Source organism: Erpetoichthys calabaricus, chromosome 8 (assembly GCF_900747795.2).
Source record: "Erpetoichthys calabaricus chromosome 8, fErpCal1.3, whole genome shotgun sequence".
Classification (NCBI taxonomy): domain Eukaryota; kingdom Metazoa; phylum Chordata; class Cladistia; order Polypteriformes; family Polypteridae; genus Erpetoichthys; species Erpetoichthys calabaricus.
In genome coordinates, this window is record NC_041401.2 from 87,835,548 (window position 1) to 87,862,876 (window position 27,329).

Below are 27,329 nucleotides of genomic sequence, written 5' to 3' on the forward strand. Positions count from 1 at the left end.
GGCCGGAATAAGAAAGGGAGGAATCAAAAATGACACCAAGATTCTACACCAGGGTGTGAAAAGTAGTTGCATCGTCCCTATGAAAAAACAGAAATCAAGTCTTCACCACCAAGTGAACTAATTGTAGAACTACTGACTTGTATATTCCATAACACATTTCATTTATTTGAGCCAATGCTGTTGTGCACTTTGTCCTCTTTGGTGAATAGCTCAACTGTTGATCTGTTGAACCCAGATCACGGCACCAATGATTTTCTTTTGACAGGACTGTACAAAAACCCTAGTCTTCATAGTACACTGTACTAATTTACGCAGCAACACTAGTCTGAAAAAAAATTTTTTTTACGTTCACGTCAAACTTTTTAGGTGTCTTTTGCAGATTTGAGGGTGCTGACTCCAAATCTGGCAATGGAATTGCTCTATCACATCCATTTTGAGAGATAAAAGTTTAAAACAAACTACCTTAGAGGAAAAATTTAATATTTTTTAAAACGAATTATTTGGACTTGAAACAATGGTAAATCACACATATCCATCCATCCATCCATTTTCTAACCCGCTGAATTGTTTTAAATATAATTACTTGTAAAAAGAAGTAGCTTGCTAGTTTTTACATCTTATAATCCTCTAAAGGTATTTGACAGTGTGTAGCAGTACTACTATAAGTTAAAACTGCATCTCCAAGCAGTCCCTGCAGAGACTCTGATTGGTCTTCTGTCTGGGGTGCAGGGGCTGTTGGGATCAAAGGTGGTAAGAGTGGCTCTTAAAAGGAGGGCAGGTGTCCAAAGAGAAAGAGGTGTTTTTTGTTGTATTCTGTGTTTCGTGTACCTGTCTGGCTGCATTCTGTTGATTTACCATATTTAGTCGTTGTGTCCTGGATTGTTTTGCTGTTGGGGTCTGGATTGTCTTCTGTCTACCTATGTGCTGAGGACTGATAGTGGATTCATGGCTTTCCCGCCAGAAAAGGAGCGCTCCTGAACCGTCCACCCATCTTCGCCTTTACAGTGTCTGCCGGTAGGAATGTTTTTTCATTCCCTTTCAACGTGCAGATCGCTGGATTTACTATTGTCATCATTTCTTACATCCGGTGCTGTTTTCCATGGACCTTGCTGTGGGGGGTTATTTGTGTTTATGTGTTTAATGTAATATTGCTGTAGGGGTACAGGGATGGTATCGTTTTCATTTTTTTCATTATATTCTTTAAGTGTTGTTTGATTCCAGTGTGCATTATTTTGTCTCTGTTTGTGAGTGTGTACAGGTCAGGCCAAGGCTGGGAGCGTCCCTGGGATCTCCTCCATAATATTATATAAATCACTGTCTTCTGTGATGACCCACAGATGTCTGCTAACATAGACTCACTCTACTTTCCATTACAATGTCTCTCCATTTGACCAGTGTCCTGGTTAAACTTCTCCCCATGTCCATTAGAGACCACTGCCATGATCTTGGGGTAAAAATCCATTAGAGAGTGTTGAAAGTGAATTTTCAAAGACATGTTGCACCTAAGTGCTTGGTAGGAAGAGAGAAACTCCTCAAATAGTTCCTTGTAGTTTTCCACCTTTGTATTCCCAAGAAGACTGTGGCATATGCTTTTGTTTTCAGTAAAGGAATGGTGCGTATTCTTTAACTCTTTGTTCCCCCCTTACCTGGTCAAGACAATGAATGGATGACCACGATCTTACATTTTTCTGTGAAAAGCATTTAAACATAAACACTGTCTCTTTTGGACAATGAAAAGGCATCTTTGTAACTGTCTAAATATAAATTCCTGAATATTAAAAAAAAAAAACAAAAAGAGAGAAAAAAACACACTGAGAGCAAACAGTGTGTAGCAAATACTTGATTTTAAGTTGCTACCACCTCAGCTAATGTTAAGAATGAACGAGGAAAACTACCATTTCTCAGTTCAAAATATACTTCAAATACTAATCTAAGCATGAAGAATACCTATGCCATAAAATACAAATGTAACATATTTTTAAAAAATCAACATTTTTTTAAAACTGTTTTTCACTGAATCTAATTATCTTGTGGAAACAGATGGTGGTACAGAAATTCCAATTTCACAAATTGCCTCAGTACAGGTAAATCTATAAAGTACATCAATTTTTTGCATAGTAGGATTTTGGTGCAGACCAGAGCAATTACAATTTTTTTAACAAATTTTATCAAATAGAGATGTCACTCATATATTCAAACACTTTGGGACAGACTCACTCGAGCGTTGTTAACATGTGAAAGAAGCTTTTTAAGTAAGAGATAATGTGCAAACACAAGTTATGTTGTACAGTTCCGCCAAATGTCCTGAAATGAGTAGTGATTTTACACAATATTTATTTATAGAAGATGCAGGCCCTTGATTGTATACCACCTTTGTATTTGAGTGTCTTCATTCAGACTCCATTTTATTCCCACATGCTGTTCCTTTCAAGTGACTCTAGAAATGCTATGGAGTGTGTGTGCATGTGTGTGAGCGAGTGAGTGAGAGACAGTCTGGCATCCAGTCTAAAAATGGGACTCTGTCTTGCATTCATTGTTACTGTAGACTCTAACAAAGGATGGTAGGATGATTTTTTTCTTTTTTTTAGTAATGTTAACAAAAAAACCCTTGCTGAGAAGCCAGGTTAAGCATCTTTAAAGACAAGTGTAACAATCTTACTGAATTAGTGGTAAATATAATAACAGTATGTCATGTCCATGTTTAAAAAAATGGTACATGACATTGAACTCTAGCTGAATGTGCAAGGCTGTATTAGCATGCTTAGACCATGAATTAAGCAAGGGACAGTTTTTGTGGGATGCATTTCTGGACAGTTGTTTTGTATATTAAGGGTTCTGTCTGAATGAGTGAACTTGCTGTCATTATCTTTATATATATTGTTCTGTTTTTCTTATATTCACTCATTTCCTAAGCAGGAACTAAAATTATAATGTTTCCTATAAAACACTGCTGTACAAGGTAATTTTCTTTTGTTTTTGTTACTGGGTGATTGTAATATGTACAGTATACTAAAATTAAAATCAATTTACATTGCATGTCAGGGTTCTAAATCATACTTCAGTAATTTCTTGCTGAAAGTATAATACACAAAAAATAATGGTCATATATGGTGCCAAATGATCAGTTCTAGTGGGCTTCCTTAATATTTGACCTATAATATGCACTTTATGGAGGAAAAAAATCCTTGATTTGATGTGCTGTGACTATTGCTGTTAAGGTCTACATAACTAGTTAAGAATTCTTGTATTTGCTCTTTCACCATGTTAAGATGTGTTATATTAGAAAAATTACATCACATTTATGAATGTTATAATGGCCATAAATTTACATTAAAATTTCTACAGATATTAAAGACACAAAAGTAAAAGTTAGCTCTAATTTTTGAAATTCTTCTCCTGTTTTAAGCCACTGCTGGCCAAAAGGTCTGTGCATGTCACTGAAGAAAATAAGTTTTTTATAGTTTACCATGTCCTGCGGTGGGTTGGCACCCTGCCCGGGATTGGTTCCTGCCTTGTGCCCTGTGTTAGCTGGGATTGGCTCCAGCAGACCCCCGTGACCCTGTGTTCGGATTCAGCGGGTTGGAAAATGGATGGATGGATGGATAGTTTACCATTGTCTCATACTCACTCATAGAGTTACAAATTAACTTAACTTTTTGTATGTTTGTATGGAAAACTGAACTTCTTGGAGAAGAACCCACATAGACTGGTGGCGAATATTCACAGACAGTGACAAGGGCAGGATGTGAACCCAAGACTCTGCTGTGCAAAGCAGCGGTGCAGAGTTGTATGAATGAGTGTGCCATGCGATGGACATGCATCCATTAGTTCTGTTCAAATTAGGGAAGCTGATCACACTGCATGTGGTCTTTGTAATCATTGGCATACTGTCCTTCCTTTTTCTATGTTTGCTTTTTCCATTATAAAGTAGCAAAGACCTACTTCAGGTGTAAAGCAAGACTCATACCTGAATGGGCTGCAGCCAACATTAACACTCATAAACTTATATGGAGTCAGCGTACTATTCAATCACCTGTTGTCCAACCTGTACCATTTAGAATGTGGAGAAAACAGAGAAAGGCAAAAAAAGATGGAGACAACATGATAACGTCATATAGACTAGTTTGTGAGTCGAATCCAGATCTCTGAACCCATGAGGCTGCATCAATAACCACTGTGCCACCAAGTTTACAATTGTAACTCAATAAATAAATTCAGATCAGATTAATCTTGTATAGCACTCCTCAGTGTCACAGCCCATGCACATATTCATAAATAAAATATAACAATAATATCTAAGCACCTATCCTGATAACATTTACATACTCCTCAAGTTAAAGAAGCAGTACAGTATGACTGAAATGAATGCCAAAGGTTAAATAAATATATACAAGGTTTAACTAGGTAGTTACAAATAAACTAAATCCCTTAATGCAGATTAGATTTAGTTCACATTGTGTTTTATCTGTGCAAAACAGAATTTAGATATTCCAATTCTGTGTTTAGTCCTGGATTTGAGTCCTTGTCAAGACTCTGACGACGTTCACTTGTCCCTGTGTCTGTGTAGACTTTGCTCAGGTTTTCCTTCCGAATTCCAAAAGACATACAAGTTAGGTCATGAATTGTGTAGGTATATGAGTCAGAGTGCCCTAATCTCCACCTTAAGTCCTGATTTGTGCCCAAAGCTAGGACAGTGATAAGGCAGGACAGGTGGCACTCCGTCTCCTTCAACCCAAAATTGGGTTAAGCAGGTTTGATGGATAGAAGCAGAGAATGCTTCTGATGCTGAACTGATATAAAGTAGGTAAAGAAAATGGATTTTATCCTACTGACCGCAATGAAGCAATTTTATAAAACACGACAATGTGAAGATGTCCACAGACATGAACCTTTTTTTTAACATGTGACAAAAAAGCATTCCAAAAGCTTTTTCATATTACAAAAGATGAATTTAGAAAGCTAGGAATGAATCTGAGTTTTCTACATTGTGTCATACATACTGCAAGTTGGTGGATTACCAGATACTTACAGCTTTGACACAGCACAAAGAAGCAGAGAGGAGTGTGGGGACCTGGCTGGACTGCTGCAGGTCATGACAAACACTCCCAGCCAGACATGGCTGTGTCTGCACAACAATGACAAATGAACTTCTGAGGAGAACTCCGGTTGAACCTGTATTGTTTGTTATTGCGAGACCAGGCTTTGGCATCGCCTAATCCAAACTTCAAAGTAGATGATGCCGCGTCTATATACAGTGTGTCATGATGGGCTGGCGTTGGTGATAAGGGCTTTAAGATTTCAATAGACAGCAAAAAAAAAAGAAACCTCTTCAAGAGTGCCTTTGATCTCTAAAGTATTTTCAAGAAATGGCAAAAATCAATCATAATGACCGGACTCGCCAGATAACTACAAGAAACAGCTGATGCTGTCATAAGGACAGACTGCCTGAATTATAAAGACACTTTTTTGTTGAAAGATACCTTGGACTTGAAAGGTTAAACACACAGTTAAATTACAGAAGCTAGATGAATCTGCTGCTGCATTTTATTTCATGAAACTACTCTTTCATTCTTAAGGCACTTCTCATGAGAGTTTAAGCATTGCTGTTTAGAGCCAGGTTGTTTTGCAAAGTGTTGTAGCGTTGATCCTTGCCATCATTTTAAAAGACATTATACAAAAATCAGATTGATCCCAGTTCAGATGTAAATATGAAAATGAGCATGTTCAGAGAAACCCCCATCCTACAGAAAAGAAACATATTCTGCTTTATGAATTATTTGTATAAGATGGTGGTTTGCTTACAATTAAAAAAAACCTCAGATGACTTTCTGTTTGAAGAGCATTTCTTGCTTCCCTAAATCGAGTGTTCATCAAGCCTTGCAGCCTGCTAGTGTCCAAGCACTGAAAAAGTGACAGAGACATTTTTAAACAAGCATAGATTCGAAAAAAGTAAGTTTAATTAAAAATTATAGTAAAGCTAAAATCACAAACCAAAATCATATTTAAATCAGAACCCATTAACTAGAAGCACTAACTCAATAAACACATTCTATTCTTTTGTTAGTTTTTTTCACAAACTCAGATAGGAAGAAATTGCTTGCAAAGAACTTTACACCGTTGACACTGGAAGCAACATCCAAATGCTTCTGTCACACCATCACAAAGCTTCACAAAATGGTTGCAGCACAGAATTCAAAATGGTGTCCAAAAATAGTTAAAAAACCTTATAGAATGGAAGTAATCGCAATATTGAATTCTGCAACCTTTAAAACCTATATTCACGTATAAAGGAGATCAAAAATATGTTTCAAACGTACATAAAAAAACAAAAAACAATACCAATTACAACAACTGTATGTGTTGATTTCTATCAACCACAGACAAATTACCAAGTAGTGTGATAGAGAATAGGACTTTAGGGACCTTCAAATCTCGATTTGAGATTATTTTGGAGAATCTAGAAGAACAGGATTGGAGAGCTTGTTGTTCTCATCAATATTGTTCTAATGTTCTAATTTCATTGGTCAATACTTATTCACATTAAAGTCAGCACTTATGCCACTAACAACATGGTTTTAATTATCCACACATGAATAACATCAAGTAAAGTGACAATCTAATGTTCAGCTGAGTCAAGGGTGACATTAGTCTGCAGAACACAGTAATGGCAATTAAAAGACACTGCATGTTTCCACTGTCATGTCTCACACTTGACCACAATTCTCTCATCTATTTTTGCTTGGTATCGTAAGTGACATGTGATGCCCATTTAGTCTTTATTTTTTATTTTTAAATGGTCTCTATGGTATCTCATTTATTTCTACTTCAAGGTACTTTTTGTTACTCTGTTTTTCCTATGCATTTCACAATCTGTCTTTCTGCTACTGTCTTCAGTTTTTATTCCCTTCGGTTTTTATCCCCATGTGAGTCTAAACTCCACCAATGGTCTTCGTTTTATATGTTGCAGGCCTCTGACTCTATCCATCTAGTTCTTTTGCTTGGCATGTAAAAGAAGAGCCGGGATAATAAAAAAAAACAACCCATCCCCACTATTCCCCATTGGGAAATCCTGATATGACAATATTTAGCAATCCTTATTATACCTCACAATTACTGCAAAATACTCTACAGTAGTTGGGGGTCCCATTACTGCTCAGTGCTGGCTGAATATTAAAATCTTACTACAGAAATACAGAAAATATGCTTTGGAGAATTATGTTACTTAGGAGACAAATCATGAACACACATGATTACTCAAACAAAAGCCAAACCATCTTCCACTTTTGACCATAAAGCAGGGCACATGCTCACGTAGATATTATGTGCGAAAGACCACAGCAGCTCTGCTCTAGTCGTTTGTGCCTGTTGAATGCTAATATGTGCGACTGTTTAACTCTTTCGATTATAAGTCTCATCGCTTCTCCGTGATCATAAATATAAACCTGACCAAATTGTGGTTTCTTTAAAATTAAACTTGTAGTAGCTTTAATTGTTGCAGGACCACAGATTCTCTTAGCATATGGTCCTGAATTGTGTAAATCTACGTTTTGAGCATTGAATGATGTTAACGTAAACAGATTATTGTAGATTCGGATATTTTGCCTGTAGTGTTTTTGGTGACTTTCACCAAATAACAAATCGTTTATTTGTCACAGATACGCCTCTTCATTGGGAAGAAACACTACTTTCCCCTGATGGCAACATGAATTAGACTATCTACAAGTCTCTGACTTAAACTTTAAAGCCGAACAATATCTACATACTTCATATTCAATTTCTTTTTGCTTTTCCGTTTTTTCACAGAGTAATAATTTCCATTTGTTAGTGATAATGCGATCTTTACTATCAGTTTTTTGAGACTTTTGAATTTTATTATTTTCATAATCTGTAACCTTCTCTGCATGTGTATTGAGCCAACATTTTTGAACCTCTTTACAACGTTCTAATTTGTTTTCTGCACTTTGTCTTTAATTTCCGTACCTGCTTGACCTGTTTTCAATGCGCTGCCCTTTCTTCTTCGCTTAGTTGTTGAAGTTTCATCTACAATGCATAAAATTATTGTCCAGAAAAGGACTAAGTCGAAGGAAACGAATAGAATGTATGTCTTGTATTCAAATGAGGAAAACATAAAAATTTATAAGAGCTGAGAGCACAGGAACTGTGACTGACAATAGCATTCACACGAATGAGAGGTGACTGGACCGTGAGCATGGTTAAATCTCTTGGCACAAAGTCTCATCTCGCGGGACCTGAAATCATCTCTCTGAAAAAGTCTCATCTCGTCCCAGGATTTTTTCATATAATAGAGAGATGATTTTGAATCACCTGAACAATATCATAGCTATAGATGTTATGTCCTACTACTTGTAAAGATCTTCTTAATTTACATGCCACAGAGATGAAAACCTGGCAAAGAGTGGAGTTAGTCTATGAGGCAATGATATCTATGTAGCACAGAGTGAAGTAAAACAGGAACCGATCCTGTTTATCATGAGGCACAGTCATGGACTAAGCCCCTCCAACTCACTCATACAATCATGATTAAGACTATTGAGGAGCCTCATGAAATTAGAGCTTGCCAGAGAAAGACTACACCTATGAATTCTTTTCACTCCTTAGTGGTCTGGAGGACCTCCAGTGGTTTTTATCTTGTAATGGTATCCTTAGAGAATTCATTTCCAGAGTGTCTACAGGATTTATGACCCCTTGATGGCCCTGTCTTTCCACACTGACACACAAAGTGCTTGTATGTTACTGTGGGCAATATTATATTTGTAAATCTGTGTAAGCATTGTGAATGACTATTCAGCAAAGAACACCATGTGAAGAATACTGAACAGGATTGCAATCTACCATTCCCTTGCCATCATTTTTATTTATAGTGCCATTCATGCATGGGCACCATCAAAAGGATCTTTACAATACCAATGAATGCCTATTAAATTCTGAGCAAAAGCTGCTTTTTTGCCACATAGTGATGAAATTTAAGGGCTTTGCTATTTTTACACTCATAATGCACAGCTCACTTAATTAACAGGCCTGTGGCTTGACAAGCACATGCCCAGCACATTCTTTGGCTTGTTTTTTAAAGCCATTAAAGTAACTTTAGGTTTTTATTTGCAGCTCGGGCTTAGTATAGCTGATAAAGCCATGGGAATGCACTTTAAAAGATGAAATGCTCAAAATATTTTTTAATAAACAGACACAACATGAATTATTGGATAATTTTTCTGCACCTGAAGGTAATGGCTAGTAGGATAGCATGTATCCATCACACTCTCTGAACCACTGCTCACACCCTATCACAGTTGTCATTATTTTCTATCTCTAATGTTCATTCTTTAGAAATCATTTCGATTTTTAACTTGGTTTCATATGAAAAAGAACACTACTGACAAACATTATTAGTGCACCTTTGAAGGAAAATGTCATTTTTTTTATGTTTGGTGTAATAAATATAGCACCTTACATGGTGAAATCTAGGGCAGCGTTTTGTAAAGAAACTGAATACAAGATGATATAAACAATAAAGCAAAATAAGGAAATAAGTAGAATAAAGCATATCATGTGAAATTTGTCTGTAATGACACATGAAAAGAAAAATGTTTTGAAAGTACATAGTCTCCCAATTATTAACAAGATAGAGTACAATTTAGTTAAGTGTTTATTCTCCATCCTTCCTTATGGGTACAATTGCCATCAGCGAGAGGCTTTCTATCATTTTCATTCTTTCTCTTCCTTTTCCTGGGTAATAAGACTGGAATTAAAGTCTTGTCTTCCAATTCAAGGGTTCATTGAGAGATGTAGTTAAGCCATGTTGCATGACTATGTTTCTGAAGAGAAGGTGGCTTTTTGTTCTTTACTGAGGGAAAGAAGATATAGACATGCAAGACTTCAGAGAGGAGGCCTCCATAAATTTCTTCCCCGCAGAACTTTACCAATGTTCAAACAGTGAGAAGAGGGGAGTAGTCTGTACCAAAAGATGAGGTGGAAAGAGCTTGAATAATAGATACTGAGTAATTTCTAAATAACAGATGGAACTGAGTAAATTAGATTTCACTAAGAGAAGTCCGTAGAAGACTTTGAAAAATGTCAACTGCCACAGTTGTAGTGGTTGAGGGCGTAGATTAGACCAGATTTACCATTAACATCAATGAACAAAAAACTAATGAAACAAAATATAACAGGGTAATTACTAAATTACAGTATAGAAACTCTGAAATGTATTCCTTAGGCATTGTTATGTTCTTTTCATGGCTCCTCCTGTCACCTCTGAGCTGATGAAGCACAGATCTTCCTCTCATTACCCTCTTACAATGTATGGGTTTCAGTCCAGATCACCAACTCTGTCTATTCATTGTGGATGAATGCTGTCATCCTTAAACTTAACCTTTCAAAGTCAGATATACTGTATTTGCCTTCTGATTTTCCTTCCTCTAGTTTGTCTCTAAGCAGTTCTGTTCAATATGACACCATTTCACCATCAGTTATGACCAGGAATCCATGGATGACTCTGGACTCCTCTTTTTCATTCATTTCTTCAATGACCCAATAATGTTATTTCTTTCTTCATAATATTCAGAGGATCAGATCTTACTTCACTAATTACGCCACTCAATTCCTCACTCAGGTGCTCGTTCTCTCTTGCCTGGATTATTACAACTCTCTCCTGGAGAAATCTGCTATCAGATTTTTCTAGCTCCTCAGAATCCAGCTTCTCAACTGGTGTTCACCATTCCTTATTTCACTCCTACTCTTCCTCCTCCTCTGCTTAAATCTCTTCACTAAATTCCTGTTGCTGCAAGGATTTAGACAAAATTCTTGTCTTGACCTATGGGTCTCTGAATGGTTCTGCTCCCCAGTATCTCCAGTCTTTGGTTTCTCATATGTCCCTTCAACAAGTCTCTGCTCTGCTTCTGCCTTTCTGCTGAACATCCCTCCTCTTGGCAGACATGCTAAGACTTGACCATGCTTCTGGTCTTGTTTTTAAGCTGTGAAATGATCTCCCTTTGGCTATTCATAATACACCCCATATACTCATGCTTCGGAGTCTTTCATAAACACACTTTTTCACTAAGTATTTTAGAAGCGCTTAGTAGCTTTTCTACAAATAGCTGCTGTTGTACTGAAAAAGAGTTTAAGATGCTGATCTTTGGCTTAGACTAGCTGCAGGTTTAATTATGTAGTAGTAGTAGTAGTAGTAGAAGTAGTCCTATCCTCTCGATTGTTTTTTTTATCTTGTTTTCTTTTGCTTTTGATGCTTGCACTTTTATTCTTGTATGTATTATAACTTGCTTTGAAAGTTGTCTTGGTTAAAGGCATCTGTTAACAAATCAATAATAATAACAATAATTTTTGGTATAACTTTTTTGGCCTCCTTTTCTGTTTCCTTCTCTGTCTTTTTGATTCTTCCAGTATATTAAAAGCAAATTATTTTTGTCATTTTGGGCCAAAGAATTTTTAACAGTTCCTCTGATTCTTTCTTGTGATTTTTTTTCAGTCTGGTCCAGTTCAGGCTATGCATACCATGAAGCCTGCTTTTTGAGTTTGGGGTCAGGCTTATTATGTTTCCAAGCCATATCTAGAGTTTTGTGGCCTAGTTTTTAAAATAAAGCCTGTTCTTGAGTTTTCACAAGCTGGTACTCACAACATAAATAAATGCTTCATGGTTTCAATCTTAAATGCACTTCCCCTTATTTTTCCCTGATGTCTTTGAAGTACAAGAGTCAGAGCTTATTTGAAACATTTCTTCTGGAACAACTTTATGATATCTTTGGAAATTTTGAAGACTTAGATCAGATTCCTATGCATCCTTCTCTGTTCAGGACTAAAGAGTGTAACTGCCTGTTACATGAGGTGTCTTCTGCACAGCCCCCAGTGCTGCTATTTCTATTTGTAAGAGTGGGGAGCAGAACTGTATGTAGTGTTCTGCATGCAGTCTCACTACAGTATTACACAGTCTAAGCCCTTGATTTATATTCAACAGCTGTGACAATACAACATAAAGCAGAATCAATGTAAATTTAAATCGGAAAAAGTGAGGGACCTCACAGGTGATCTTACCAAATGTGGAAAATTCTTCCTTTATCTGTATTGTTTATTTCTGGCCTATTAACCAACTTGATATCCAGTTTTGCAAATTACCACTGATGCCAAAGGCTTATACTTTAAAAATGAATCAATGGGGTGGAATGGAATGCAATCTTTTTTGAAGTCTGAGTAAACTGATTTTTCTTTGTGTTTTTGTCTACTATTTCTGTTACTGTCTCAACGAAGACTAACAGATTAGTTTGACAAGATCTTACTCTCATAAACCATGCTTGCTGTAATTTAGTATATTCTCTTTTAGTTTATTTCTTATTGTAGTTGTTGTGATTTTGTATAGTATAGGCATAAGGCTTATTGGTCTATAATTACTAGAATCCTTTTAGTCTCTGTTGTTATGAGTTAAAGTCACATAAACAACTAACCAGATATTTTTCTCGTCAAGTGACTACTGTAATATGCTTAGTAAAGATTTATAAATTATATTCAACACGACTAGTAAAACCCCATGAGGTTACAGGGTGTTATTAGCCTTTAATACGTCAAGGGCATAAGAAACTTATAACAATTCTTTTGTAAATCTGTAAACTCAGAGTTTGTTTTTACTTTTCCTTGATGCACACCACTTATTTCTTCTTTTACAAAATATTTCGTTACTATTTCATTAGTTGTTTGCTTCTCATTTTCAGTGTCTTCTCTTTTTATCTCTGAGGCTACTACCTTCATAATACTGGAGTAGTATGGGGAAAAATGTTTTGTCATCTGTTTCATCTTAAATGAAAACTGTTTTTCCTGTTTTTCCTTTAACCTTTCAAAAGCTTTTTTGATCCCTTGCTGTGGTGTCTGGTATTATGCTTTTTAGTTTTATTGAAGAGTGATATTTACAATGAAGTATTCTTAATAATGTTATTCATTCATTTTGGCAATTTCTTTAGCCTTTTTATTCTATTTATTTTTGAATATACTGTATTTGTTTTAGCCCTGTATCAGGATGTCTCACTATCAAGTGTCACTATGTAGTGACATTATCTATTATTTATAATTACAGAGTTTTTACTTTCCCTTTCTGTGTTTTCTACATAGCACCTCATCCCCATAAAGTTAGCTTTATGCAAATTATAAGTCTTTGTTCTGGTGTGCATTTTGTGTTTTTCCAATTGGTTTTAGTATGCATCCATTTTGTAATCACTGTTGGTTAAAAGATAAATAACTTATGTTTGCTTTTTTCTGTCTCCATGAAGATAAAAAAAAACAACCTTCACTCAGGCATTAACCTATGTTGAACTTGAAATGAACTGGGTAAGGAAACAGTCATTTGCCATGAGTACCATTTCAGTTTCTGCTTCTGTATTTCAAAGACAGGCATCCTAATCAATGTCTGGAAGGTTAAAATCCCTGTGATCAATCATACATACAGACATAAATATGACAAAGAAGATCCAATTATAATGGTTTTAATTAAATAATTTGCTATTGCTTGAAATATCAGAATTTGGTGAGCTGTAGCAAACTCCAACCAGTAAATCTCTAGACTTCCTCCTTAGTAACTTAACCCAAAGTGATTCCCATGTGTTGTTTTCTTCTGTGTTAATTTTGTGAGCTTAAATGTATTATATTTCATATATAGTAGCACTGTTCCTCTTCTTCTTGCTTGTCTGTCATTCCTAAAAGATGTTTGTTATTTATATTCCTTTACTTCACTATTTTGTAGCTTTTATTTAATAATTCCTAAAGTACATTGGATTCAGAAAGTATTCAGACCCCCTCACTTTTTACAATTTTGCTGTTGTAGAGGACAGCGCATTGACACACCCATCACATGGCATCACATTGCATGGCCAGATTAGGACCCGAGATCAGCCATTCAATGGGTGACACCTCAGCACCATACTAATTCACATGTAATGGAACCAATGTGAGGTTTTTTATGGTGGCTGGAGTGCCAGTTCTACCATCAACCCCCAGGTTTTTCCCTGCAGGTTGGAGGGCATGCTTACAGGGCTGGATGCAGATTAATGTCATATTCAGGACGGAGCAATTGCAGGTTAAGGGCCCAACGGGATTCGAACCGGCAACCTTCTGATTGCCAGTGGAAATCCCTAGCCTCAGAGCCACCACTCCACCCATGTTGTAGGCTTGTGTTAAAATCATTTAAATTCTGCAAGCACACTCAATACTACAGAATGATGAAACGAAAACAGGATTTTAGAAATTTTTGATTGGATTATATTAACAAGCCACTACTGTTGCCTCAATTTCATGTATTTTGTTTCTAATGCTCGTCACATTAAAAAGCAAAGCTTTGCAAAAGGGGATCTAATACTTTGTAATTTTGGCAAATTTTTTGTTTACTTGGGATGTTTGATCATCAAAATCTTTATCTGGTTCTCAACCCACACAGTCTACTGTAAATGTTTACACACCTTTCTGAAGTTCTTTACTCCTTCAGCCTGTGTGTGAAAGTGTTCAGAATAAAACAAAAAATGTAATTTTATGTCACTACACATACTGTAATTATAATAGTATAGTGATATCATAAACCTGCTTTAATGCTCAAATAAGAAATATGTACAATGTAAATAGAAGCATGCTATTTAAAAAATGTAGATAAGCTTATAAAGGTGGTGGTCAGATAGAAATTTTTGACAAGTTTATTTGTGTTAGTACAAAAAGAAGCAAGGAAAGTGGCATGACCTTGGGAGCAGGTTACAGACACTCCGACTGCAGAGATTAGTGTCTGTATTCAGCGAGTAGCAAAAAACTCAAAGTTTATGTGAATGAGGTATGTTATAGTAATGGGTCACTGGATGCCCTAGATGGATCATCAGCTTCCATTTAAAAAAACAAAATTAAATCAGCCATCGCTTTAATGTTTTAGGGGGCTATTATTTGCAGATTTCAGTTCTGCACCCAGTCAAATGGACATTTTGCTTCTAAATACTAGAAAACTGAAATAACGTTCATAGGTCCAGCAATAAGCAGATGACACCTAGTATACACCACACATTTCATTAAGAAAGTCAACAAATATGGACAAGTTCCCCTTCTAATTCTGAATCAATTTCACAAATTTCATTTCTTACTCCTGAACCAAACAGGAATGTTAAAAGAACATACAACCTAGATTTTCTGAGGTATAGATTTACTTTTACTATAAAGCTTAGCAAGTAATTGCTATTGTGCATTATGTATGGCGTGGTACTACCAAATGAAATTATGAAGTTTTCAGCTATAAAGAGATTTGGAAACAAAGTGTACTACATAGAGAAGTAAATTGTTTGATGCTTTTAAATAAAAAAATGAAAACTTGAGTCTTCACAAAAAAATAACCCAGCGTTTTTGTGCAACAAGCCATCAGGCACTCAGGGCACTGTCTCATTGCACATCAAATTGCCAAATACAAGAAAGATCCCACTATTACAGAATGGCTTGCCTTGCCTCATGCAATAGGTAAGTGCACTGAAATTTTAAACAAGTCAGCAACCATCGACCTAGAACCTATTCCACTCTGCACTCTCTTCACTTACCTCTGATTTCAACTAACTTTTGAAAATCAGACAAGCCCAAGTTACTAATAAGAAAGACTAATAAACAGTAAAATTGACTCAGTATTGAACACTCCTGTGTCGAGTTATGTTTGAATGCGTATGTACATTTTACGTCTATTATGTACACTATATTTAAATGTCGTGTTTGTTCTGGGAAGATATTTGAATGGGAAATAAAGATATGAAAAGGAAAAGACAGTTTGATAACTGGAAAGTCAGAAGGGTCTTTCAGCAGGACAGGAGCAAAACCAAAATCAAACTTGAAATAAATAACAAACAGTAAGGTGGATACCAACCTTAACTAGCAAAAGAGAATTCTTAACATGAGTTTAATTGTCATTTTTTTATGTTTTGTTGATGCAAAGATAAGAATGCATGTAGAAGAGTGATGCCAATAGCTATGGCAAGACAACATCATAAACTGCAACTACATAAAGACAAGTGGTGACAACCAATGAAAACAATAAACAAAATGTCTGAATGGTAATAGTAATTATACTAAAAGAAACAAACCCTAACATTTTCAAGGAAAATAAACATTTGCTATAGCATTCATACAATGTTTGATAACTTCATACCAAAAAGTAAAAGTAGAAGGGAATGTAAAAGACCACCTGAGTGAAATGCTTTTTTCACTTTCATTCCACATGCTCTGGTGACTGTTAAAGTGATAACTCATTAAGCTGGACAGATTTGCTCATCCTGTCTTTAGCAACTTCTTCCAACTCCTCCTGGGGACTTCCCCTGTTTCTTCTTCCTGGTGGTCCCAACTTGTTACACTTCAAGGAGATAATATTGCATAACCAAACCACATAAACTGGATCCTCTGGATCTATAAATCAGTGGGCCATTCTGTATTAGCAAAGGGATAATAAATAAAATGCTAAGATGAACAACACTTGTGCCGAACGCACAGCTTATGAAAATATCAGAGCAAATGAAAGATGAAACATTAGATATGACTCTAATGTCAGGGATGGAGCAGAAGTGTCTTTCAGCCCTGGAGTGACATGATACAGATCAGCCTACCCTGGACTGGGGTGAGTGTTTAGGTTTGTTATCAGGGGCATTATGGCTAGGCCATCATGGTAACTGCCTACAAAAGAAAAAAGAAATATAACTTCAATGCATGTAGATCTTGGTGCAAGCAAGTGTCATAGTTAATGATGGAACAAATTGCCATGCTCTTTCCAATCACTTTTACAACATTCACTGGCATGAAACAGTTTGCAGCCCTCGGGACACTGCGAGCATCTGAGAACCAAACAACCCAGTTATCACATGTCAGTCCACGGTATTGGTGTTCATTTTCCTAAGAGTTATCCTGAATCTGCAAAATTCATACAAAATTATTTATCATACAAATATGATTTATAAACATGAATAGCAGTTACATGCTGGCTTCAAATTGTTATACCCTGTGAACTGGTCAGCACATTATGGTAAGTGTTCAAAGACGCTTGTTGTGGAATCATTACTATTGAATTTGTCTCTTATCAAGGTTTGAGGTCTCATATTTCGGAAAAATACATAGGAATTCTTTTTTTGCATTTGACATGTTTGAAAAAAAATGGAATGTTTTCTATTTATGAGTGAAAAAACGGATTCACACTTGAATAAAAACACAGCTATAATATGCTATTGGGTAGCTCAGGATTTAAGCTACCTGTTTGCAGGGTAGCTTAGAATAATGGTGACAGCAACATTGTTAAAATTTATTTATTTATTTATTTTAACTTTTCAGCTCTGTAAACTATAACCATGTAAATTACATTTAGACCCAGAACTAGCCTAAAAATATCACAAATGCAATGAGATTGTGCTATAATGATTTCTCTTTACGCTATTGCTTATGTATGCTAATGACACAATATTGTTATCCAATGAATGCAGTATGTTAGTGTTTCAAGATATCGGGACAGGAGAAGGGGCAAATGTGAAGAGCAACACTGCAAAAGTACAGGAAACCCCCCAAAAATATACTGAAAGTTAAATATATGTTCAACAATAAAAAAGATGGCAACAAAGGAGCAGTAGAATGTTAAGATATAGTCATTAAAAAGCATATCAATAAATAATATCATGTGATACTAGACTCTATATAGCGCCCTACCTGGCACAGGCTGACACAGAGGCATGTGTAAAATCCAAACAAGACTTTTATTTTCTTAAGCTGGAGGGCACGTCTTCCCTGTGAACCTTCCAGCCACAACACAGTCCCAAAAGCACTTAACCCACAACACACAATCCTCCACCTTGGCACCACCACTCCTCCCAGGCAACCTCGTCCTCTTCCTTCCGATTCTGGCTCCTGAGTGGTGGATACTGGCTCTTTTTATAGCCCATCCGGAAGTGCTCCAGGTGCTTGACTACCTGTTGCTAATTGCACTTCTGGGCGGGGCTATAGAGATGTCCATGTTAGCTCCGGGATCCATGCAGCACCCCCTGGCGGCCACCCCAGATCCCCACAGGGTTGTGGAGAACTCCATCTCCCATGGAACCCTGCGGGAAACTGAGGCACCATCGTCAACCAGGGAGGCTGCCACCAAGCATCCCGAGGGAGGTACTGAGGATCCCACGGCTGCTCCCTCGGAACATAAGTAGAAGGGGCGTCCCGGCCAGGCACGGGACCCAGCCGCCCGCCACAATCAAAATAACAATTTGAAAAAAAAATAATACAAATAAAATGTCCAAGGAATAAATGCAAAAAAAAAAAAAAATACAGATAAAGAGTATTTATTTTGGAAGTGTCTTTTATGGGCTAATCAAACCATGTCTTGTGAGGAAGGAATGTCTCTGAGATTTACAACAAAACTTTAACTTATTCAAGAAAGGGCTTGTCGAGGAGGGCAACACATTTTAAGGGCCAAAAACCCTCTCCTTCTGGACAAGTAAAACCATTCCCTAAGAAGAAAATTAGAAAACTGTATCTATATGATGAGGACAGTTAAAAGGAAAGGTAAAAAGGAGGAACATTGTTGAACCAGTACCTGATTCACAAGAAGAAATGTCATAAACTTAATTTAAAATTATTACTATGATTGGAGCGGAAAAAAAGTAAAAAGTCAGAATGGCATATAAGGTAGTAAAAGATTTGTGATGCTCTCCTGTGTAGTCAGGTTTGAATGAGGACAACTGGGTTTGAGTGAAGACCACTGATTGAGGGAGGGAGGTGAATCTCTTCATTTTACACAAACAAGAACTGAGGGGTGACATGATAAAGTGTTAAATGTTATATAGGAAGTAAATAAGATGGAGGACAGGAATAAGGGAGCACAGAATGAAATTGCTTAAAGTTAGAATTTGCCCAAATGTTAGCAATTATTTTATATAAGACCACTGAATTCATAGAACAAATTACCAAGTATTATAGTTGAAAGCAGAACCATGGAGGCCTTTAAATCTCAAATAGGCCAAACTACGGAAAATTATGTGAATAGGAAATAACATGCTATGTTTGGCAGAATGTCCGGTTCATATTAAAACTGTTCTTTGAGTATCTTCTCATGTAATTTTTCGGTAAATTTTAATGGTAGATATTGTGGAGTGTTCAAATTCCAGTCCTAGTAATAGAGTTAAGCATTGAAGATGAATTTAAAGCCTGATTTGGAAGAGAACCGTCCTGTCTATCCAAAATTCTTGAGTGCTAAAAACCTCATGATCCACCATTAAATAACCCTTTTCAGCATACTGTAGAATTACCTCATTTTACGTTCTTCCTTCCACTATTTAAACTTGGCTGTTCAATGAACTGTTCTGCTGGGCCCGAGGTACTTTAGACAGTGTGATGTAGAGCCTAAAACTATTTTTTGAACAGCTGTAGCCTATCCTGATCTTGTAGGTTAACTTGGAGAAACTCTTTAGGAAAACCTTTATGAATAAAATCATAAGCCATTTGGATGTGTTTGTCTGTTCACTAATGCAAAATAGGGCTGAAGCAGTTTTCAGGAAATTTTGCATGTCCTTTGCTATTGGTCTGATTTAAAATACAGACTATATGTCACATATGGGAGTGTGGTTATAACAGGAGAAGGGCAACCCAACCACCGCTGACTACAGCTCCCATCAAGTAGTACAAAGTTCCCATCAGCATGCACAAAGTTTTCTACTGGCAGTAATGCTGTCTCAAACCCCACCGATATGCACAGCCTTTGCTTCTCAACTAATCTGAAGAAGTTTCATTGACTTGCTGGATTATAACTTTTATCTAAGAATGTGTCTTTTTGTCTCATCATGGGTTGTGTTTAGCCATGTTGAATTTCCAAAAGAAAGCTTTTCCCAGTTTATTTATACTGGCAATGGTGGGTACTTCGGCTAATATACTGCATTTACTGTTTTGAATGCATTTACTGTGACATGCTCATTACTAAAAGACACTATGTAAAAGTAATGAACTGTCAGTTTGATCACAGTTGACTAAAGATGATGAGCACCAGAAGGTTAAATTTGTAGTGAAAAGGGAATGTACTTAAAATTGTGAATTGTTAAGTTCAGTCAACCAAAACTTCTCTGAATTGTATTTCAAGTTGTTATGGCTCAGCTGAGGTGAGAGTCACTGAGGTATGACCTGTGTGGCCAGTCCTTTGCCCTTATCAACACAGCTCACACTTTCCAAGATCTTCTCTGTATGTCTTTCTTCTGCCACACCACAAATGTGTGTGTTTTAGGTTAAATGGCCACTCTAAACTGGCCATGGATGTGTGTGTGTGTCTGTGTGTGTGGATGTATGAGTGAGAATGTCCTGTCCTTCATCTTTTTCCATGTACCTGCACAATAGTAACCAGCCTTGTATTGAAAGCCATGTTATAGCAGGAAAAACTTTGAGTTTGGTCTAAGGAAGCATTTTCTGATTACGTGTGGTGTAAGCCTTGCACGTTTAACAAGATGGTTATAGTTTAATACCCACCTATGACTTACATTGTGAACCTTAGCAGAGCTCCTTTTGAAAAAAAAAACATAAATACATAGTCATACTGGGTCTGCATCTTGTAAGTTGCTTTGGATAAGGGTGTTAGGAGCCTATATTATCAAATATAACATCCTACTTCAGACTCTGCTTCCAATTTATTTTATCTGATGGAATTCCATCCCCCCGGCCTACCCATGGCTATGTGGTCACTATAATTCCACATGGACAGGAACTCATTTTGCTCTGCGACCCTAATCTCACTTAAGTTTGAGATTAAATGTCTTTGCATCAGTAATCTTTAGCACATCTGCCTAAGAACAAACACCTCCTGTGACAATGACACACTGTCGCTCTATTAGCAGGCTTTAAAGCAGGTCTTATCGGCAGTTGTCATCAGGTTTAAGTTGCCTCTGAGACACCTTTCAATCCGCTTTTGCTGGGTCACTTTAGCTATGAAGCTTTGCATTGCCACGCCATGTTGTGAGAGATTTCCTCTGAGTATCTTGGTGTTAATCCTTTCATCTATTTTCTAAACTTCTTTTCTCTATTACAGAGTTGTGGGTAGTTGGGGCTTATCACAATAGCATTGGGTGTGAGGCAGAAATGCACCTGAGATGGCCTGTCAGTTCATCACAAGGCACTCCCCTACAGGCGCTCTTACTCACTCTTACTAGATCAAAGTTGTTGAGTTGTCATCAATTAGACTAACATGAACAACCTTGGGATGTGAAAGGGAAAAATTAGAGAAAGTCCAGTTGACATGGGAAGAACATGCAAACTCCAAACTAGATCACTATTCACTTCGCTTTAAATGATCTATTCTTTCATCCATTTACTAACCTGCTTTGTTCAATTCAAGGTCACTGTGACTGGAGCACTTGGCACAAGGCAGGAGCCATACCTGGGTCATGTGCCACCCCGCCAAATGGCATAATTGCACACATCCATAAGAAGTCATACTGGGCCAATTTATATTTGCCAAATAGACTGTTTCTAAAACCTATAAATGATCTACTTTGTAAGTCTTTTAAGTACAAAACAGACTAAGGTGCTTGTTTTTAAATTATGTTTTTTTAATGTAGCCTTTTGTATTGATCGGCCATTCTTGTTAGTAAAATATACATTCATGCAGATGGGTTTGGTTTTCCGATCTGCAGTCTGGCATTAACCACCCTTCTCTCCTTTAACAGTTTCTGAAAGTCACCTGTACTGTGTCTTCTCCTGCATTGAGAAACCAACTGTCTTCCATTCCATTACACTTTTTTGTTAATTTATCTGGAGAATATATAGATATGATAGCACCAACTATTCAGTTAAACAAATTGCATTTATTTATGCACCCAACACAGAAGGTACCAACTAACCTCTTGGGTTCATTTCTTAATGGGGGATAGGAAGAAATATCAAAATTAGCTACTGTATGTATGTTACCTGTAACTTCTTACTTATCTCACTGTCCATATTGTGTCCAGCATATTCAGTCCTAGGAACGTCTATGGTATTAGGGATGTCTTTACTCCCAAACTTTTACTTTGACCCAGTTTACTGCAAATAGAAGGCTTCACAAGAACATTTACTAATTTACTTAAGAGACCACAGTTAGACAAGGAGTGAACTATCTAGCTTCTTGGCTCACTATTAACAATCAGACAGAGATGCTGACTTTAAGCTTTCACTTAAAAATTATATTTAATTGTGTCAAAACCAAGAACAGCAGATATAAGCAATGCAAAGAATTATACAACCTTGGCATTTCATGTAATCATTCAACCACAGATGACAATGTCCAGATGGCTTCTTTTATTTTTTCTTAATTGGAAAATGAAAAGTAAAAGAAATTTTACTGGGGGAAAGAGAGAAAGAGAGAGAGCTCCATGAAAATGTCCATAGTAGCAAAAGATGAAAAGCTCCATGAAAGCAAGAGGACTTGCTCCTCACATGTTACCATTTTTGCAGTTGAGCTGAACTCTTTACAAAACTGTCAAAGAAAAAACAGCAATTGAACTGACAGCTCTATGAATGTGTGCCAGGAAACCACAGCATCTTCATTATACCATCCCATATAGATGGCATGACACAGAACAGGGATGACTGTGAGATTCCTGACCAGTCAGCCAGTACAAACTGAAAACTACCCGTTGTCACTCTACTGTTGTGAAAATCTGTAACGCAACAGGTATTGCAAGATTTGTATGTGATGGTCTCTGTAATGTGGGCTTCAATTCAGCACACAACTTCAAGAGGAAATCTAAATTGGTTTATAAGCCAGTCATCATCGTGAGACAAAAAATCATGTAGATCCCTAAAAACTCGTTCCTTGTATTGCCTGCCATTGGTGATATCCTCCAAAACAGCTAACACTGCCATTACCAGTTATGTCGTACAACATACAGCACCAGTGGCGTAGCTAGGTGGGGGCAAGGGGGGACATCTGTCCCTGGGCGCAGCATCCGGGGGTGCCAAATTTCTCTTCCCCATTGCATTTTGGCAAACAGGAGGGGGCGTGAAATCTTCAGTTGTCCCCGGGCGCTGAAAACCCTAGCTACGCCTCTGTACAGCACAACTTGTATAATCTTTCTTTCAGGGATAGTATCCTCTCAGAGCCTGGCTCCTCATACTACTCACCAATGACACTACAAGAGAGGAGACAATGAAAGGCATTCTCACACACGGCCAGTGATAAAATGGACCACTGGTTCTTGAAAAGGTAGGTGGTGGTGTTTGGACTCGTTGGGCATACAGCTGTCCAGTCTCACAAAGGCATTGTGATGGCTTGTGTAGTGCTGAACAACACAACACAGAAACACAGACTCACACTTCCACTGGAAATGGATCAAAAAGAGCACATGAATAACCCAGACCCTCTACCTCAGGATATCCATGCAATGGCAATTCAAAGGCATTTTGATGTTGTATATTAAATGTTGTGACAATAATACAACATAGACATCATAATGATTTGGGGCAGCCACCCATATATTGTTTTCCCTCCTGCAAAAGTTTAAGTTTTTGAGCACGATGTGCATAGAACAAAGTCCACAACAGAACTGACTACAGTAGACAAAGATGGAGGCTTTTAAAGGCCCATAGAGGAAATGATGTCATCAAAAGGGCTGTAACCAGAAGTGACATCAGTAAAAGGGGCCGGCTTCAGAAGTGATGTCAGCAAAGGGGCTGGCTTCGGAAGTGACGTCAGCAAAGGGGCCGGCTCCAGAAGTGATGTCTTCTGAGGCTCCAGAATCTTGCAGGATTTCCCGGGAAAGGTCTGTAGGGAACAGAGAAAGACAGCACTCCGCCACCCCTTGGTCGGATGTTTTATTACTATTACTCAGACCCTTTAGCTACCTCCTACTCGCACATGTGTGACAATGTAAAGAGACTTGTTATGTATTGCAACATTGACATTTACTTGGCAAAATAATTTTATTTTTTTAAAAGTTCAATAAGAATGTTGTGAATAGTTTGCAGTTCTGTGCATAAAGCCTGTGTCAATCCACACTGTGTTTCCATTTGTGTCTATAGCATCTTGTCTGTCGAAATACTTTTCGTGGATCCCATAGTACTGGAGCTAGTTTTGGCACTGCATGACAACACATTGCTACTGCTCTCTTCACTCAGGTTCTGTCACTTGCTTACTCTCTTGTTTTTTATTTCTTTTATTTGTGACTCCCACAGAGAGACCAGGTAGTTATCCACTTCAGTAACTCATTTTCTGTGTTTTTCCTTTTTTTGTAGTAAAGATGTCACTCAAGAATGTGGCTCAATTTATATGGTGATTAGATTATGAATATTCAAAAAGAGGTCTTTTTTATGCCATATATGGTTACTGATGGGAGGAGATGGAAAGAGATAAAATGTGCATGCGTGCATAGTCCTAAGTTGATCTGAGATTTATAAAGGAACTTGGTGTGGTGTGTGGCTAAAGTATGGTTTAATAAATCCAATTTTTTGTGCATTTTTGCGTTTTGAACGTAAGCAAATTTTAATATGGAATCCAAGCAAAGTATTATACATGAGGTGCGAAAGCTGTCATAATCTTGAATAAAGCTGAAAACAATAATATATTCCTATAATACATTTCTTTTTTTTTTTCACATGGACGTTTTCGCTAGATAAATGGCACCGTATGTTAACTTTAATATGTACCTAGCAACCTGTATGCATGTTATGGGCATGTGAAATTGAAAAAATAGTGAATATAGCCTCTCATTGCTGAATGTAGTTATATTTAAAATCTTAATAATAATACATTACATTTATGTAGCGCTTTTCTCAGTACTCAAAGCGCTATCCACACAGGGAGGAAGCGAACTCACAATCTTCCACAATCTCCTTACTGCAAAGCAGCAACACTACCACTGCGCCACCTGTGAGGACTTAATTGTTACTAACCTCCAAAAATTTTAAGCCACAAAAAAAAACAATTGAAATGTTTGTGATTAAATATGTTAAATATGGTATCATCAAACATGTGTTCATCAAGAAAAAAATCAATCAATTGTCCCATATTTACCATATTTGTTTTCTTTCTCATGTATTAAAATGAGGCAACATATTAAGTCAGTGGTGAGCATTTCAGTTTCATGTATTTAGGGAAATTTATTTCGCTGACCTTTCACTGTGGAGTTTACATTTTCTCTCTGTGTACACATTTCCCCCTTCCCCCCAACCCCCCTAACCAAATACCCTTCTCACATGCCAAAAATGTAAATGTAAGGCTGATTGGTGACATCAGGTTCATTGTGAGCAAGTATGCCCAGTACTTGTGCATTTGCCTGAACTTTCCAGGGTCACAGTGTTCCTGCTTTGCACACAAAGCTGCCAAGATAAACACCAGCTCTATGACCTTGTAATGGATGCCTGGAATGTAAAGAGTTAGAGGCTACCATATAGTGACTGAAAAACGTCAGGTCAGGTTGGGGGGCATGCACTGGTGCAGTGTGTTGCCGCACCCACCACATGAAGAAACAGCTTGGGATCCTGGTTGGCAACCCCCCAGACAGACACTTGGTCCAGTCCCATCCTCTGGAAATCTATCTGCCAGGTGTTACATGGGCATCCCCTTAGCCTGGTCCAGTCACTCGGGTCCTCAGCAAGGAGGATCCTGCGAGCTGGATCACTCTCGAGGAATTCCGCCATATAGCCATAGTACTGTAACTGACGCTCTCACACAATGCAGGTAATGTGCCTCATTCGGGACTCCATGAGCAACCACTCATTCAACACAAAGTCAAACCAATGGTACCCAAGGATTCTCCAAACGGACACAGTACTGAAGGAGTCTAGTCTTCATCTCAGGTCACTGGATAGTGTCCATGTCTCGAAACCATATATCAAAGCAGGAAGCACCAGGACTCTAAAGACCTATGTCTTTATGCATAGATTTCAGGAGCGTCATACACCCTTTTCCAGTAACCTCATGACCCCCCATGCTCTCCCAATCTATCTACTGACTTCATAGGAAGAGTCACCAGAGACATGAATGTTGCTGCCAAGGAAAGTAAACCTCTTAACAAGGTCAACACTCTCTCCGCAGACAGACACACTGCTGATGGCTGTGCCCAAGAGGTCATTAAAGGCCTGGATATTGGTATTTATCCAGGACACTCGCATGCCCAGACACCCAGACTCCTCTTTCAGTCTCTCATGAGCCCCAATCAGCACCTCCATTGACTCCACGATGATCACAGCATCATCAGCAAAGTCAAGATCAGTGAATATTTCTTCACCATCATGCACTTGAATAAAGTTTGGTTTAAAAAAGAAGAAATCTATTATTGAAATTTCACTGGTTAACAGTGTTCACTGAACCTCAAAGAGTACAAAAAGTAAATCTTGTTTTATAAAGCATAACAAAGAAATTTAGAAATTCTTCTCATTTATTTTTTTTTGTAGACGGATGTTTCCAAGCTTCAAGATCAAAGTGTCTGGAATGAATCCTAAAACAAAATATATTCTACTTATTGACATTGTTCAAGCAGATGAACATCGCTACAAATTCTGTGACAACAAATGGCAAGTCTCATTTATATTTTTATCTCTGTTAATTGCTTTCATCTAGCTTAATTGCTATAGAATAATTTCTTATTGGTCAAAGATTCCAGTCCAATAGGAGTCTGTTATGGAGTTAAATGCATAATACTCAAGGAAGATGATATTTCAACAACTTGAAGGTGTGTTTTTCTGGCATTAAGATCAGTTTACCTGTTCATAGTCAGATTACTTGGCAACAGTGGAGTTTTATTTTATGTTCTTTCGGAAAGTTCAGAAAGGTTCTGGATATTTGTGATGATCACCATTTACCGAAGACAACAGAAACTACATATCACAAAATATGCACCTTAACCAAAGAGAGACCATAGATTATTTTGCAACACATGATTAAAAACTAGGGTCACATACATATTAAGAATTTATAAAACACACATACAAAGGGATAAAGAAAAAGAGAATTGAATCAAAGAATTAGTGGAAAACATACCAAAACAAAGCTGGCTGCCCCACTGGGCCTTGATAAATGGACGGTTACTCTTAGCTGTCTGGTGTAGTGCCTCACCCACTTACCCATCTCCTAGGCACTCTGTCATACTTGCCCTTCTCACCTCCCACTTTTTTCTTTGTTTCCCTTTCTCAGTCTGGCCATTTTTTTCACCAGTGTTCCTTCTTCCTGGTGCTAGACTCAAATTCTTTTGCGTAGAGGTGACCTTTAAACCCCACCTGAGGGTAACTTTAAGCTCAAATAATATTTACAATAATGATTCTGACCATATAACACTCAATGACTCTCTGTAGTATGCTGGCCTATTTACATAATACGTAAATACTAA

The 27,329-nt window shown here is 37.4% G+C and overlaps 1 protein-coding gene across 2 annotated transcripts in view; it reads left to right on the forward strand.

Annotated features, from left to right (window-relative positions):
* Nucleotides 1-27,329, forward strand: part of tbx4 (T-box transcription factor 4) — a 121,332-nt gene that overhangs the window by 44,434 nt on the left and 49,569 nt on the right. For both annotated transcript variants that reach the window (XM_051930807.1, XM_028808330.2), the window contains exon 4: nt 26,398-26,517. In XM_051930807.1, the coding sequence (XP_051786767.1) occupies nt 26,398-26,517 (120 nt within the window). The remainder of the gene's footprint in view (nt 1-26,397; nt 26,518-27,329) is intronic.